The sequence below is a fragment of the Suncus etruscus genome, chromosome 2 (assembly GCF_024139225.1).
Source record: "Suncus etruscus isolate mSunEtr1 chromosome 2, mSunEtr1.pri.cur, whole genome shotgun sequence".
NCBI lineage: Eukaryota > Metazoa > Chordata > Mammalia > Eulipotyphla > Soricidae > Suncus > Suncus etruscus.
The window spans coordinates 123963317-123979312 of record NC_064849.1 but is presented as its reverse complement, the minus strand read 5'-3'; the positions used below and the strand labels follow the sequence as shown (position 1 = coordinate 123979312).

The following is a 15996-nucleotide window of genomic DNA, read 5'->3' as shown; positions in this document are numbered from 1 at the left end:
CCCAAAGTAACGGTATTATGAACAACTACAATGTTTAAATAAAGCAATAACATTAAAAGAAAGTGCTCTTAGTTTTTAATTATACTACATATTTTAAAAATTGTATTTGATTATGCTGCTGTTCTTTGGTGACTTGGAATAGTAGATGTGAACCCTAAATAAAATGAATACCATGATGTTTTTTGTTCTTGGTTAATTTTAACAAAAATTGAATGGAAAAAATGTGAACTCAATTCTCATGGACAATGTGTCTTTATTCTGTGCAGCCTTTTTCACACCAAGTATTAGTTTTTCCATGTGAAATAATTTAATATTTAAAATTATAGTTATTGTTAGAGGAGATACACTGAACAATAGAAAAAGCTGAAGAGAGTTTTTGTCTGCAACTAAAATCAGAACAGGAGGTAGGAACAGGGGGAGACATTAAGTACTAAGACTAAAGAAGAGCTTTCTTTGGGGGGCCACACCCAGCAACACACAGCAGTTACACCTGGTAGTGCCTGGGAAACCACATAGGATGTCAGGGATTGAACCCAGATTGGCTGCATGTAAGGCAAGGGCTCTACATGACCTTTTCCCCCCAAAAAAGAACAGCTTTGCAGATCAGAGGAGGCCAGGCATGAGGGAGTGGTGAGGTAGGCTGGACAGCCATCTCTGAAGGGAGGGCAAGATTTTGTGGGGGTGTCTAATGTATTTGTTTGATATGAACAATCTTAGAATTTTTTTCTCAGTTTCTATAGCTCTTCGTTTCTTTGCTGCTGTCGATTAATTATGCAGCATAGTGACTTTTTATGTAACACAAAATTCAGTTGGTGCAGAGGAAAGAAAGATTTTTTTTTCCTGGATAGCCAAGTTATCTTCCAGGTAAACACATTTGGAAAGTAATAGGAAGACCTAAGCAGCCTACGTACATTCAGAGTGTGGGCTTTGTCTTTCTTTTTTCCCCATTCAAAACTTAAAAACAAAATTGTCCTATTTGGATTTCCTTATAGAGTAGATTATTGGAGGATAGGTAATACAAAAAGTATGGTGAGTTTATCCTGGTCTGCTGCAGAACAGTTTCTGAGGCCCAAGATAAAGACAGTGAAAGTGAGAGTCTAGCTAGAGCACAAGTTCTCCTGCTCCCCCAGGGTGAGTGCACGCTCACACAGCTTGGCAGAAGTCATCCTCCAATGCTCTCATAAGTCTCTTGTAGAGATTCAATACTTCATCACCTTTGGCTCCATTACCAGGAACCCTGCAGAGCCATTTGTGATTATGTGTTCCTGGCCCTCTGGGTGTGGGAGATGGCAAAGGAGGCAAGAAAAAACATTCTTGGACTCATTTTAGCGGTTCAATGAGTAAATACACCCAGAGATGGACAATCTTGCATGCTAAAGTGGAAATGAACTTCTGGTACAAGATCTTAAAAACTGAGCTCCACAAGGCCAGTTTAATTCAAAGTCCTACTACTTTGGAAGGTTCTGATCACAAAATGAAAAGACAAATCCAAATGGAAGAAGCCAATTTAAGTGTAGCAGGAGATTGGGAGCCACTAGGCCTGAAACACGAAGATAAATATGTGAGTGTAGTTGAGAGCTGGCCCTGAGATCGACAAAGCAGAAAATCCACACCTGCTGCGAACACAGTCAGTGGGATTCAGGGTTCCAAGGAAATATTTACCAGAGGAATGCAATAATTCATTCTGTACTCCAGAATTCCCACGTACAAAACTTCAGGATAGAAGAAGAATCAAATTATGTAATGCATATGATTCAATTTAAAAATTCTTAGCCCTCTTACATTATATTATCTAGGTTACAATAATAAAAAATCAAATTACATTCATATGAAAGTTTTTATAAAAAGAAATCCAATCCATTTTTATGAAATTTTATAGTACAATTATTTTCCAATGGGTCTTTTCTTAGGTCAGAGTATTTATAATTCCATTTACATCTGTGTAATTTTTCAAAGTAAAAAAAAAAAAGGCAGTCAATAGAAATCTCAATTTACATTTGCAAAACTCCCTTCAGTTTCCAGGTTAGTAACATATGGTGATGCAGACTTGTCCTGCAGACATGGACAGTGATCACGAAGCATGCAGGCCTCTGCTCATTAGGAACGCTTTTTGGTTTGGCTCACGTTGCAGGAAATTCTGGAGCATGTCCATGCCGTCCAGAGATCCTCCAGGTTTCAGGATTAGGTTTCTGTATTTCATTCCAACCTAATAAAATAAAAAATCATGCCTCATAATTCAGAGCGATAGAAGTTTTCCAAATATCTAGATGCAAAAGAGGAAAGAGGAGGTGGTGGCGACTTGAGTGTTATGCTGTCTGGACAGGTACTCCGGTGCTCAGACCAAAGCTCTGGGGTGTTTATTTACCCTGGTAACTAAGTGATGGAAGCCTCGACTTCTGGTCTTCATACTCCCTGTTGTTACTGTCTTGTTTCCTCAAAGTCTCAGCACTGAGATAACAATGGCAGCCAATAAATAGAAAATATCCCAATGGAATATGGAATAGATCTTGTTTGTGACCCCATTATAATTGTGATTTGAAAAGGTTTTGCAGAAAAAACAAGGTTTTGCAGAGCGAGTGTTTGAGAAGGCTATAACAGAGTTTTGTGCAGTGGACCAGCTACTGCCCAAAGGGTTTCTGCTGGATATGATTCCCAAATGGAAAATAAAAAAATAAAGTAAATCTACACTAGAATGGTGACATAGCACAGCAGTTGAAGTGCCTGTCTTTGTTTTGGGGCCACATCTGGCTGTGCTCAGGACTTACTCCTGGTTCTATGCTTAAGATCACTTCTGGAGGACTTAGGGGGGGTCAGATGAGGTATCAGGGGCCAAATCTGGCAAGTTCTGTACCTGTCTTGCTTGTGGCTGGCACTGGCTCAATTCCTAGACCACATAGTCCCTAAGTGTTGCAGGAAGCAACCAGGAGCATCAAGCTAAGAGTAGCCTCAAAGCACCTCTGGGTGTGGTCCCCCAACTCCCTCCCAGATAAATAAACAAACCATCTATATCCTACTAATCACCTACAGGCAAGCATCTAATCAGGAGTAAATAATTAGTTGAACAGAGTAACCATCACAAAAACTATAGGATTAAAAATTGTAATAAGAATATAGTGGGAGGGCTGGAGAGATAGAACACCAGTAAGGCTTTTGCCTTGCATGTGGCCAACCTGGGGCTGGACCTGGTTTGATTCCTAGCATCCCATATGGTCCCCTGAGCTTGCCAGGAGCAATTTCTGAGTGCAGAGCCAGGAGTAACCCCTGAGCATCACCGAGTGTGATGTCAAGCAATAAATAAACAGCTTTTTTTTTTAAAAAAAAAGAAAAGAATAAAACAGGAAACAAGTAAATTTTTCTAGTAATGACATAAAAAATAAGAAAACAAATGGGTGAAGTTAATGTTCATAAAGTATTTGATTTAAATGAGAGTATGTGTAACATGGTCTTTTCAGCATGTATCCACATACAAATTGAAGTTTACTTTTTGTTGATTCTTTAAGCACTCCTGTGCTGTCCATACTTATAGCCCACCACAATGCGGTTCTCTGGTTGCACTTCAGACATTTCAAGGACTCACCAGTCACATATGTTACTGAACAGCTACAAAACCTAGGCTATAAGATGTTCTAGTAGAGCTCAATAGCCTTTGCTTTAATATGACTTTCTGAAAAACATGTAATCATCTGTCTTTATTGCTAAGTTTTAGACAAAATTTCTTTATAAAATTATTTGGGGGGGAAAGTTTGGGTCACACTTTGCAGTGCTCAGAGGTTACTCCTTTATGTGCTCAGAAGTCACTCCTGGCAGGCTCAGGGGACCATATGGAATGTCAGAATTCGGACCACCATCCTTCCTAGGTTGGCTGTGTGCAAGGCAAACACCCTACCACTGTGCAACCTCCCCAGTCCCTTATAAAGTTCTTTAAAGTGAACTCCCTGAAAAGGCTGGTAATAAGGGCTTAGAATTTTCTTCTTTTTTTTTTTTTGGTTTTTTTTTTTTTTTTGGGTCACACCCGGCGGTGCTCAGGGGTTACTCCTGGCTCTATGCTCAGAAATAGCTCCTGGCAGGCACAGGGGACCATATGGGACACCGGGATTTGAACCAACCACCTTTGGTCCTGGATCGGCTGCTTGCAAGGCAAACGCCGCGCTGTGCTATCTCTCCGGGCCCTTAGAATTTTCTTTAGGATAAAAGATGACATGTCATTTCTTGCTTGGTTTTCAATGAATCCAAACATTTTCAATAGGAAACTGATCCTGAGCTGGGAGTCATGGTTAACTCGTTGAAGTGAGTTGTGGCTATTCACTGAAGTTACAGGCTTTATTAGTTAAAGCAGCAGCACAGAAGCCTGAGCCTATCCACAATTTCCCCCCTTTCCCTTCTTTATTATTTTCCAATGTATGTCAGGTTTGACCCATGATAAGTTGGTACTTAGGGTCTGAAAAGATGGTGCTCTCTGAATGGAGCAGTACAGCAAGAATATTGTAAATGTGAGTTAAATAAATTTGCAGAACTATGAAGATATTATGATCTTTCATTATAAAAAAGTTTATTATACTAATAGAGATAATGGCAAAAATGAGAGTATCATTCAGCTTCAATAACTAATATATGTTTATATATACATGTCTATATACATATATATTTATAGTCATATATATTAGGCATATATATGTTATATATAAAATGCCTAATCTATCTATCTATCTGTATATATATATATATATATATATATATATATATATATATATATATATACAGATAGATAGATTAGGCATTTTCTCCAGAGGTGCTGGAGCCACAGGGCCACACCTGGCAGTTCTTGGGAGGCCACATAAATGGTAGGAATGGAACTTGGGGTCTTGCACATGCCAGATACATGCTCTATTTCTTTTAATCAGGTATTCAGTCTCCAATAACTAATACATAGGGACAAAAATTCTTGGTGTTCAAGATCTTTCATTATTAAAAAGTCACATTTTAGTCCACAAATATTATAGGGACATTAGCAAACATTTACTTTATATATTTTGGGGCCGCAGCAATAGCACAGTGATATATGACATTTACTTTTATGAGGCTGAACCCAGGACAAACCTGGGTTCGATCCCTGGTGTCCCATATGGTCCCTCAAGCCAGGAGCAATTTCTGAGCACATAGCCAGGAGTAACCCCTGAGTGCCACCAGGTGTGGCCCCAAAACAAAACAAACAAAAATTTACTTTATACATTTTATTTATATAAAGTTAAAAAAATCATCACCCAAAGTGTTGACATCTGAAAAAAATATTTTTCTGTGCTCTTTAGCCATTCTTTGGGTCAAAGCAACATTACAGTGGTTAAGGCACTTGCCTTGCATATAGTTTTCAAGGTTCAATCCTCAGCATCACCCTGTATGGTTCCCCCAACCCTACTAGGAGCAATCTCTGAGCACAAACTCAGGAGGAATCATTGAGCATAGCTGGATATGCCCACTCCACTCCCATAAAAAGAAAGAAAAAAATAAAACAAAAACAAAAGTCAAAGTGAACCATACTTTCAGATGCTAAAAGAAAGCTGACTCCCAGGGTCTGTATCATACTTTGTAGCCAGCTGTGGCCTTCTCTGGCTGGAAAAGTCTCAGAGAGCAGGGCACAGTCTCACAAGATGTGGCTCACTGCTGCCCAAGTCCTCCACTGATATAGCTGCAAACAAGTTGATTCAATTTCCTGAATTACAGAGCAATGTTCTTTTAATAGTTTCATTTCCTTTGCAATGAAGTTTGGAGAAGAGTTTGAGTCATTTTGGTAATAGAATCTAGCTTTTCTTTGGGAGACAGCGAGAGAAATAAAAAAAGAAGTCAAGTGAGTTTTTATGTACTGAGCTCTCTGGGTAAGAGAACAGTCTGGGAGACATATGTCACTGGTGGAAGGAATCTTGGCCACAAGATTTGGTTTACAAAGTGAAAAACCTGAACTCTTAAGAAAGCAGGAAGAGAAGCTCTAAGGCAACTAGCTAGCATTAGCTTTTCATGTGGAAAAGTCCTTCCATAAATTCTCTGTGAAGGGAAATCAGTTACAGTCACCTCTGAGGTTTGGAATCTGGAAGATTATCGTGTAGATTTTGTGATTGTGCAAGTCGTCTGTGACAACTGTGCTTTCTAGTGCCTGATGAAGCATTGCAGAGGCAGGTCCAGCCTGAACCTGGGCTTCATCCATAGCTGTGTGACCTTGGGCCGTGGTTTTCTCAGCTGTAAAACAGAACTATGACTATCTCACTCAGTTTATAAAAAATGAGAGTTGATGTCTCACCCATGCTATCTAGTTTAAGACCTCCTGGAAGAAGTAGTCATTAGAATAGTCATTTATTTCCTCCTTTTGTGTTTTTTCTTCTCATATAGGCTTGAAATTCAGTTCTATCTGCACAGGCCAGGAAATAAATACATTTCTAGCTTGGTATCTTCTCATAATGAGGGTTGAGTAATTGACTCAGTGGTAGAATACATATTTTTGAGTGTAAGATCTTGAATTTGATTTTCAGCCCACACAGACAATAAACTTTGCCTCTTCATAAATGTAAGACAAAGCAACAAGGGACCAGAGTGATAGTACAAAAGGTAGGACATTTTTTACCTAAAAGCAGACCATTGTTTGATCCTTGGTACTTCATATGGTCCTATGATTCCTGCTAGGAGTGATCTCTAAGCACAGAGTCTGGAATAAGTCCTGAGAACAACTAGATGTGTCCCCAAAACAAAAACAAATGAACAAAAAAAAGAAGATAATCAAGGAAAGTCCAACTCTATTAAAGCATGAAGGAACTGTATATCTATATCTATATATCTTTAATATAATTCGTAGAAATTTCAAGTAGGCAAGACAAGGCACTCATTTTATCTAAGTCTGTGCAAACTTTATTTGAGGTAATACATTGAGAGTAATCTTCATCACCCACATGACAGATGCCCATCATCCATCATGAGAATATGATGAGACTATAGGAATGAGGAGCAGATGGGGTCTTTTGCTATCTCTGGCATCTCTAAAGTAGCACAGTCAGGTGCCTTCTGCCTTCCAATTCCTCCTCCTTCCTCCCTTCTCCCCATAGTCATGGACTCTGGGGAGCAAGACCAGAGTCCTCTTCTTCCTGCACAGTTTATAACAGGCAGCAGAGCCAGACACACCTACTAAGGACAAAGGAGGAGAAGCAGGAGCAGGCACCTCGCCTGCACACCAGCCTGTCAAAAGTGGACTTTGAAATTTTCCTTTCACAGTCCATATGTCAACTCCTTCCCTATGACACATCTTTGTTTTCTATGAGGGTGGGGAAACTGTGGGTGGCGCCTTGTCAACAACAGAGAGGGAGGAAAAAGAGAGATGGAAAGATGGTGGCTAGGGAGACAGACCCAAGGACCATAGAACCTTTGTTTGATTAGAAGAGGCCCTTGGGAAACCTGCAGTAAAAATCCTATTTGTGAGGATGGAAAGATCATGATTTTGTGTCAGGGAGGAGATCAGGAGGGAAAAGTGCCCTGTGAAGAAGCATAGTGTGGGGGCTGGAAGCGTGGAAGCATACTAGGGGGAAACAAGCAATTAGATCCACAGATAAGCCCTTCTCATAACTATTGAACACAACTCTTTTGAAGCAGAGAACAGCCACAAAGATAAAGGAAACTGTTCCTATTACAAAGGTTTTATGTTCCATGAGGTGAGATCAATGTTGTGACCAAACAGAGGTGAGGCCCTTGACAAGGCCGCTCTGAGAAAAGCATGAACAACTGTGGGAACATCAAAAAAAGAAAAGCGCATATAACTGGTTGGGATACAAGACTCAAAAAGGGACCAGCCTTGTATATGCATTAATAGCAGTAGGTTGGAAATCAATTCTACTTCTTTCTTACATCATGTCAAATCTAGAAATTCTAAGGGTGAAGTGTACTAAAGCTGCTGAGTTTTCGGGGTGGTAAACTGGGAGAACTGAAGCAGAAGAAAATCTATTTGTAAGTACCTTTAGAAGAGGAAATCTCAAATTAATTCCAAGCAGTAATAAGGCCTGGGATTCTGCTTGAAGAAAATACAATATTTAGATTTATATTACAGGCTTTGTAAGGTAATTCTCTCTCATGTTTAATCAAGATTCTTCTTGTTTCTGAATCTGTTGCTGCATGTTAGATCTAGCTATTTCCTGAGGCATACAGAAAAAGATATACATACTGTACTATACTTAACTATCTTGTATTATTTTCAGTGGTGATTCTTGGTAACATTTCCTCATTGATGGAAAAAAACAAAGCTTAGCAATTTCTCAAATTCAATAGAAGAAGATAATTCTAGCTTAACAATATAATTGCCATTGAATCTACAATGTCTATTACCTTTTAGGAAATTTTCCCACAATGAAGTTGCCTTATAAAAAAAAATGATCCTAGTTAAAATGCCCCATTTTCTCAACCCTATTATTAGCTGCTGTATTTTGAAACTGTTATTGGTGACCTTAAAGATACCCTTAAAGAGCTCCTAGAGCTTGCTGGAAAAGTATTAATACCAAGCTAAGTTCCAATGTTCAGAGCTATTTATGAGATCAGTTGGAGAAGTCAAAATTGCAGCTGATAATGAGATACTTTCATGTTCGACTAGAAACAAGTACCTCAAATAATATTAAAAAAGAACTAATTAGGGGCCGGCAAGGTGGCGCTAGAGGTAAGGTGTCTGCCTTGCAAGCGCTAGCCAAGGAAGGACTGCGGTTCGATCCACCCGGCGTCCCATATGGTCCCCCCAAGCCAGGGGCAATTTCTGAGTGCTTAGCCAGGAGTAACCCTGAGCATCAAATGGGTGTGGCCCGAAAAACCAAAAAAAAAAAAAAAAGAACTAATTACTAAAAAGTTATATATGTACTAGGAAGAATACAGAAAAGAACAGGTAGCAAACATTTAGGCTGTGAGGAGACACAGCTAGTTTTATCACTTACCCACTTACCTATAATATATCACTAAAGCAGTTTATTACATATACTACATAATGACCTCCAACTCATAAGGATCTCAAAACAGGAATAAAGCAATTAGACCATAAAAGTTTCTATATTTGATATATAGAAGATGACAGGATTATACTTGATGTTTTCTTCTACTGTTTGTCCAAAGAGTAGCATATTTTCTACAGCTCTGCTAGAGATTTAACTAGTTTTCAGAGAAGATGCTATGCTCTGAAGGATAACAAGGCTAGGAAGGTCTGAGGAACCTTTTTGATACCAATGACCATCATTAACAATGTCAATTGTGGGGAGGGTACAAAAAAACCCCAAAAAAAACCAATGTTAATTGTGACAACATGGACATCTTCAGCACCATCTTCTCTAGTGCTTAAGACTCTAATAGTGGCCTGGTCTAATAGGGTCTTCTCAGAATGATCTATCTATATATTAGGAAGGGTAAGAGCAATTAGAAAGTACTTGATATTGTGATTGATCTAATATTATCAAAACTTCACATTCAATTCAGTTTTTCTTCTTTTTTTTTTTTCTTTTTGTTGACCATTTCTGGCAATGCTCAAGATCTATTCCTAACTGGGGAGACGGTTGCTCGTAGGTGTGTTTGGGGAATCATGTGTAACCAAGATTAAACCTGGGCCTCTTTTTTTTTAACAAAGCATTAATTATGGCCTACTGAACTTGAACCCTATTTTATTTTGTACCAGAAGTTATTTCTTTTGGGGCTGGAGAGATAGTACAGCAGAGACTTTGCTGAGTGCAAAGCCCAAGGTATCACTGCTATGGTCCAAACAAATAAACAAATCAACAAACCAAAAAATCTTTTGTGCTAGAGAGATAGATCAATAGGGTAAGTGCATGCTTTGCTGGCCCCAGCATAGTATTCTGATTATTTTCCAGGAGCTACCACCAAGTATAGAGCCAGGAGTAGCTTGTGAGCATGGCAGAGTTTGGTCTCAAATCAAAAAAAACTCTTTTCCATTCAACATTGTTCTAACAAGGAGACCAGTTTTGTGTATATTAAAATAGTAGTTCTAAATTAGTAATGTTTCATAAGATGGCATTTGAATTTTGTAAATGCAGTGTGATTTTAGAGCCAACATTTGTAAAATTAAGACAACAAAAACAAATACAATCAAATAGTACATCATGAGAGAGACTAAAACGATTTCAAACAAAAGCTATTTCAAAGTGGTAACTAGTCCTTGGTCCCAGAGAGTATAGCGAAGAGAAGGCAAAAAACTGGAAGAAAAGAAACACAAATATGAAAGAATGGGGGCCAGGAGCCAAGTGGTCTCAGGTGCATTGGTAATGTTATAAAAGGACAAAACAAAATATCCAAGCCTAGGGCAACAACAATGGAATCAAGAGACCTAAATTTTAACAACCTAAACTTAAAATGGACCTGTCATACTGACCTGCTGGGGAGTAAGACGGGTGCTATAGGATGCACTTGGGAGTCATTGGTGGAGAGAGGTGGACACAGGTGGTGGGATTAACCCTGATTCATTGTATGTCTGAACCCAACTATGAAGGACCATGTAATCACAATGGTTTCATTAAAATAAAATAAAAGTGGTAACTTTGCCACTGTAGCAAAGAGTGAAGGTGAGAGCAAAGGATGATCTTTGTCCATTAAAGCTTTACTGTTTGTTGTGAAAGAAATTATATTCCAGAATATTTGATATAAAATAAAACAAAGGTTTATGAAAACCAGGTTTGTGGTATAAGCTGAGTAATAATACATAGCAGTGCTGAACCTAGAGTTTTAGCAGAACTGAGAACTCCTTCCAACCTCATAAAGAGGAAACCCCAAATTTCTGAGAATCTTGCTGTCTCCAAGTTCACCCTTTGTCTAAATTAAGAGTAGTCTGGCTACCTGCCCAGCCTCACTGCTGCTATCAAGAGGACAAACACAGACGCCCAAAAGCAGGGATTGCTTCAGTTGGACTTGCAAATTCCTTGGTATCCACTAGGATGAGGACACTGGCTAATATTACCTTGAGAGCTGGAGGAGAATAAGTAACAGTGGAGAGGACAAGGGATGTGGCCATGTAAGCGGAAGCACAGAAGAGGTGACAAGGAAGCTATACTAAATGAGGGACTGCACCACACATGCCAGGAAGTCACCAACAAATGAGTCAGTAAGATGCCACAGCTGAGCCTTTTACAGCCAGATGTGTTCCTGAACACAGCTCTCCGGTTGCTACAGTAATTCCACTCACACAACTAATGCTCAGTTCAACACAAGAAATATAGGATGGGGCCGGGCAACGGTGCTAGAGGTAAGGTGCCTGCCTTGCCTGCGCTAGCCTTGGATGGACTGCGGTTCGATCCCCTGGCGTCCCATATGGTCCCCCAAGCCAGGAGCGACTTCTGAACGCATAGCCAGAAGTAACCCCTGAGTGTCATCGGGTGTGGCCCAAAAACCAAAAAAAAAAAAAAAAAAAAAAAAGAAATATAGGTAACAGTGTATGAGTGTATGCTAATGTGCTAATATTCCCTCAAGTAGTAATTAAAGCATTATATGCAAATGCATTAAAGTAACATGTTGTATACTGTATACCTTACATTTATGAACTATAACTTCATATTTATTAAATAAGAAGTCATGCTTTATGTTAAAATAAGAAACATCCCTAAAGAGTACTGAAAAAAAAATTAAGAGCCACTTATAAACTTAACCACACCAAAATAACATTGAACAATTTAGTAAATTTATTTCCCTAAACACACATTTAAAAGTAAAAATTTGGGCCGGAGAGATAGCATGGAGGTAAGGTGTTTGCCTTGCATGCAGAAGGTCAGTGGTTTGAATCCTGGCATCCCATATGGTCCCCTCAGCCTGTCGGGAGTGATTTCTGAGCATAGAGCCAGGAAAAACTCCTGAGCGCTGCTGGGTGTGACCCAAAAACCAACAAAACAAAATAAAACAAAACAAATAAAAGTAAAAATTTATATCTGGTGGTAAAAATATTTTATAATCTAATTTTATCATTTTGTATACTGATTTTAGTAAACATTTCATATATAAAGGGAAAAGAAGTATTTGATGACTTCCTTCCCAAGAACAATTTTACTTTTCTTGTTTGTGGAGGGAAAGGCACTTCTTATTTTGGATGATCTCATAACTGAATGGCCATTTGATGATGGACTTTAAAAATGGTGGATCTTGAGTGACACGGACAAGGGAGACATGTATTTTAAGTAGAAGAAATGAGACAAATACATTTGAAGGTAGCAAGACCTATGGGAAGACATAACTGTGGCTGACACATAAAGCATTCTGGACAGGAGGAAAGGGATTTGATTGCTAAGTAGGGGCTGTGAAACAAAGAACAAATAGTAAGAAGTAAAAACCAAGGTAGGTACAACCTTTAGAAGTTGTGCCATCAGCAGGAACACTGGATGGAGTGTGTCTTTGCAGTTCAGATCCGAGGATCTAAAACTAAGCAATAGAGCTTTAGCAACAACTATTTCTTAAGGCCAGAGAGATAGCATGGAGGTAGGGCATTTGCCTTGTATGCAGAAGGATGGTGGTTTGAATCCCAGCATCTCATATGGTCCCCTGAGCCTGTCAGGAGCGATTTCTGAGCATAAAGTCAGGAGTAACCCCTGAATGTTGCCAGGTGTGACCCAATCCCCCCCCAAAGCCAATAGCACTGGCATTGTTTGAGTGAGAAGCAAGAGTCTCTTTCCTTCCTCCTTCCTTCCTTCTTTCCTCCCTCCCTCCATCCCTCCCTCCTTCCTTCCTTCCTTCCTTCCTTCCTTCCTTCCTTCCTTCCTTCCTTCCTTCCTTCCTTCCTTCCTTCCTCCCTCCCTCCCTCCCTCCCTCCCTCCCATCCCTCCCTCCTCCCTCCCTCCCTTCCTTCCTTCCTTCCTTCCTTCCTTCCTTCCTTCCTTCCTTCCTTCCTTCCTTCCTCCATAACTCTTGACCCTTCACTCAGAATCACATCCACAGGTGTACGGGGGACTATATGGGATGCTGGGGGATAAAACCTGGGTTAGCCATATTCAAGGTAAATGTCCTACTCATTGTGCTATAGCTCTGGCCCCCGAGTTGTTTTTTCCTAAGATGTTAAACCAGTAAGGTTTGGCATTAGACACATTTGCTCCTGAGACAGGAGAGAAGATAAGCACAGAAAGAGAACATAAATGAAGGGATTCATTTCCAAATATAAGGCTAGTTTTCTTCTTTTTCCTTTTTTTTTTGGGGGGGGGGTCACACCTGGCGGTGCTCAGGGGTTACTCCTGACTCTGTGCTCATAAGTTGCTCCTGGCAGGCTCGGGGACAAAATGGGATGCTGGGATTCAAACCGGGGTCCGTCCTGTGTTGGCCGCGTGCAAGACAAACACCTTATCGCTCTGGCCCCCTTCTTTTTCCTTTTTATTTTTTTGAGGAGGGATCACACCCATCTGTGTTCAGGTTTTACTTCTGGATCTGAGGGATCACTTCTGTGGTGCATGGGGGTACCATATGGGGTGCTGGGTAATGAATCCTGGTTGCATACATGTAAGGCAAATACCCTACATGCTGTATTATCACTCTGGCACCAACATTAATTTTCTTAGTAAAAGAGAGGTGAGGGTGTGGGGACGAGGTGAAACTCATCAGGGAAGTGGTGCTGCACAGCTGACTCACAAGGTGTGTCTAATCCAGACTGGACAACATGACTCTGTAGTGGGCTATGTTAATGAAGTCACTATCGTCCCCTGAACACTGTAGTCCCAAAGGCACCATTTCAAGATGACATGGTGATGGTGGAGGAGTCTGGGCTGCACACTGACTGCATGCAGGTCATACAGAAGTCAGGGTATTTAAAAAAACAACAGTTAGTAGCTGATTGCTGAAAATGGGTTAGAATAGAAGAAAACTGAGTGGTCCCGAAAGTGAGACTAGGGCAAATATCCAGGTACCAAATACAAATATCCAGGAGGTGATTTTTGTAGGTTTGGGAGCTATACCAATAAGCTCAGGGTTTATCTGGAGCCAGTGCTCAGGGCTTATTCCTGGCTCTGTACTCAAGAACTACTGCTGCTGGGGATAAACCCAGATCAGTCACATGCAAGGCAAGAGCCCTACCCTAAAGTATTATCACTCAGACACCTCCCTAGAGGTGTTTATTTTATTTATTTATTTATTTATTTATTTATTTATTGGTTTTGGGGTCACACCCGGCAGCGCTCAGGGGTTACTCTGGCTCTATGCTCAGAAATTGCTCCTGGCAGGCTCAGGGGACTATATGGGATGCCGGGAATCGAACCACTGTCCTGCATGCAAGGCAAACGCCTTACCTCCATGCTATCTCTCTGGTCCCTATTTTATTTTTAAGGCAGAAGGGATGATGGTTTAAATTACAGGAATGCATTTTAGTGTCTGCATGTAAATGCTCTACCACGTAGAAACAAAATCTAAAAAACAAATCAGCAGGTTGAAATAAGCACAGAAAGCTTATTTTTGGTTTTGATTATTTGTTCTTCTAATTTCTGGCTCAAACAGAATGAGAATCACACTTAAAAAATGCATCGGCTCTAGAAATAATCTGACAGCTGAATCTTCAGCAAGAGTGGAGAGCAGGGGACTGTGACTCAGGAAGGTCTGGCTGGAAGCCACAGGGCGGTCAGTTCTGCAGCCAGGAAGGAATAGCGCAGGTTAATGAGGCACTTAAATTACTTAAAGACAAATTTAGGCTACAAAGTATGCAGTTATGTGGAGTATACCAGTTGCAGAAAAGAAGGTGTCTCCCATAGAAACCGTAGATAGAAAGTGCGCAGAGCACATCCAAACAGGCAGAGAGCTTTTATATCAAGGAAGGAATTTACCTTTCTTTCTCAATCTTCTATAAAACACTGCGTGGCGCATGTCAAAACTAGCAGCTATAAATGCTCAAATGCATAAACAAAGCTTTGATTTTTAATTATGCAATATATTGGAATGTTAATAAACAAGAAAATGCAGTAAGTTCTTTTTTCTTAAAAAAACTTCTATAATAAAAAATATGCAAATTAAAAAAAACTTCTAGAATTGAATCACTTGGGCAGTGCAGTTTAGTGATATATGTGAACAGTTGCAAGACTTGATAGTTAAATGCTGTTATCACTAAGGCTCTGAACTGTAAGATTTTAAGTAGAATAAATATATCCTACACAGAATATTAAATGGAGGGGAGCATATCCAAAACGAATCAAAGGAGAACAAAGTACAATACCTCTGGATTCATTATCCCTTCTTTCTTAAAACAGCTGTAGAACATGTCCATGGAAAAGACTTCACTCCAAAGATAGCCATAATACTGGCCATCGTACCCCCTGCCAAATGTCCAAAGTCGCTGGCATATTTGTGCCTATAAAGAAAGATATATTTCAGTCACTTTGTTGGCAATGCAAATGATCAGGTTACAGCTAGCTTAGGTTTTCCTGAGGGGAGTTTAGCTATGGGAGAAGAGATAGGATCTCACCTCTAGTACTCCCAGGGCGTAAGTGTCCTTAGCCAAGATGTTTACAAATTTCTCTCCAGGGATGGCTCAACTTCAGAGCTTAGTTTCGGCCCTCTGCTCTGGAATGCCTGACAGTAGTTTCAGAGGCTTTTGGCCCACACCCCATGGGTTAGCTTCAGCTGGGTGCTTCAAAAATCCTCCAACCTCTCTTAACCCTTTGACATCCCCTGTGTCTTACAAAGATTATGATGCATTCTGGGGGCATAGTTATAACTAATATGACAACCTGGCATTTATTTTTGGTTCATTGTTACTGAAAATAATTCTTTAATTCTTTTTAATTTTTTAATTTTAATTCTTTTTAATTGAATTGAATTGGAAAGTAAAGAAAGTAAAGTAAAATGCTTTTGACCAATTCAATCCACTTCTAGGGCCATTGAAAAAAGATTTTGTCCAAGTGGCCTGAGGCCCAGGAGAGCAGTGAGGTCTACCATAAACATATCACACAAGGAAGCTAGGAGATGAGATGGACTCAATCGACTAGTCTGACCTTTATGATCTCTATAAATGTCACTGGCTCATTTTAATAACAA

The 15996-nt window shown here is 39.9% G+C and overlaps 1 protein-coding gene across 1 annotated transcript in view; it reads right to left on the bottom strand.

Annotated features, from left to right (window-relative positions):
• Positions 1–233: 233 nt before the first annotated feature.
• NLN (neurolysin) overlaps positions 234–15996 on the bottom strand; it is a 111069-nt gene continuing 95306 nt past the window's right edge. Inside the window, 3 exon segments of the mRNA XM_049768763.1 lie at positions 234–2206; positions 15176–15292; positions 15294–15310. Coding sequence (XP_049624720.1) covers positions 2072–2206; positions 15176–15292; positions 15294–15310 — 269 coding nt within the window. The 3' untranslated portion in view covers positions 234–2071.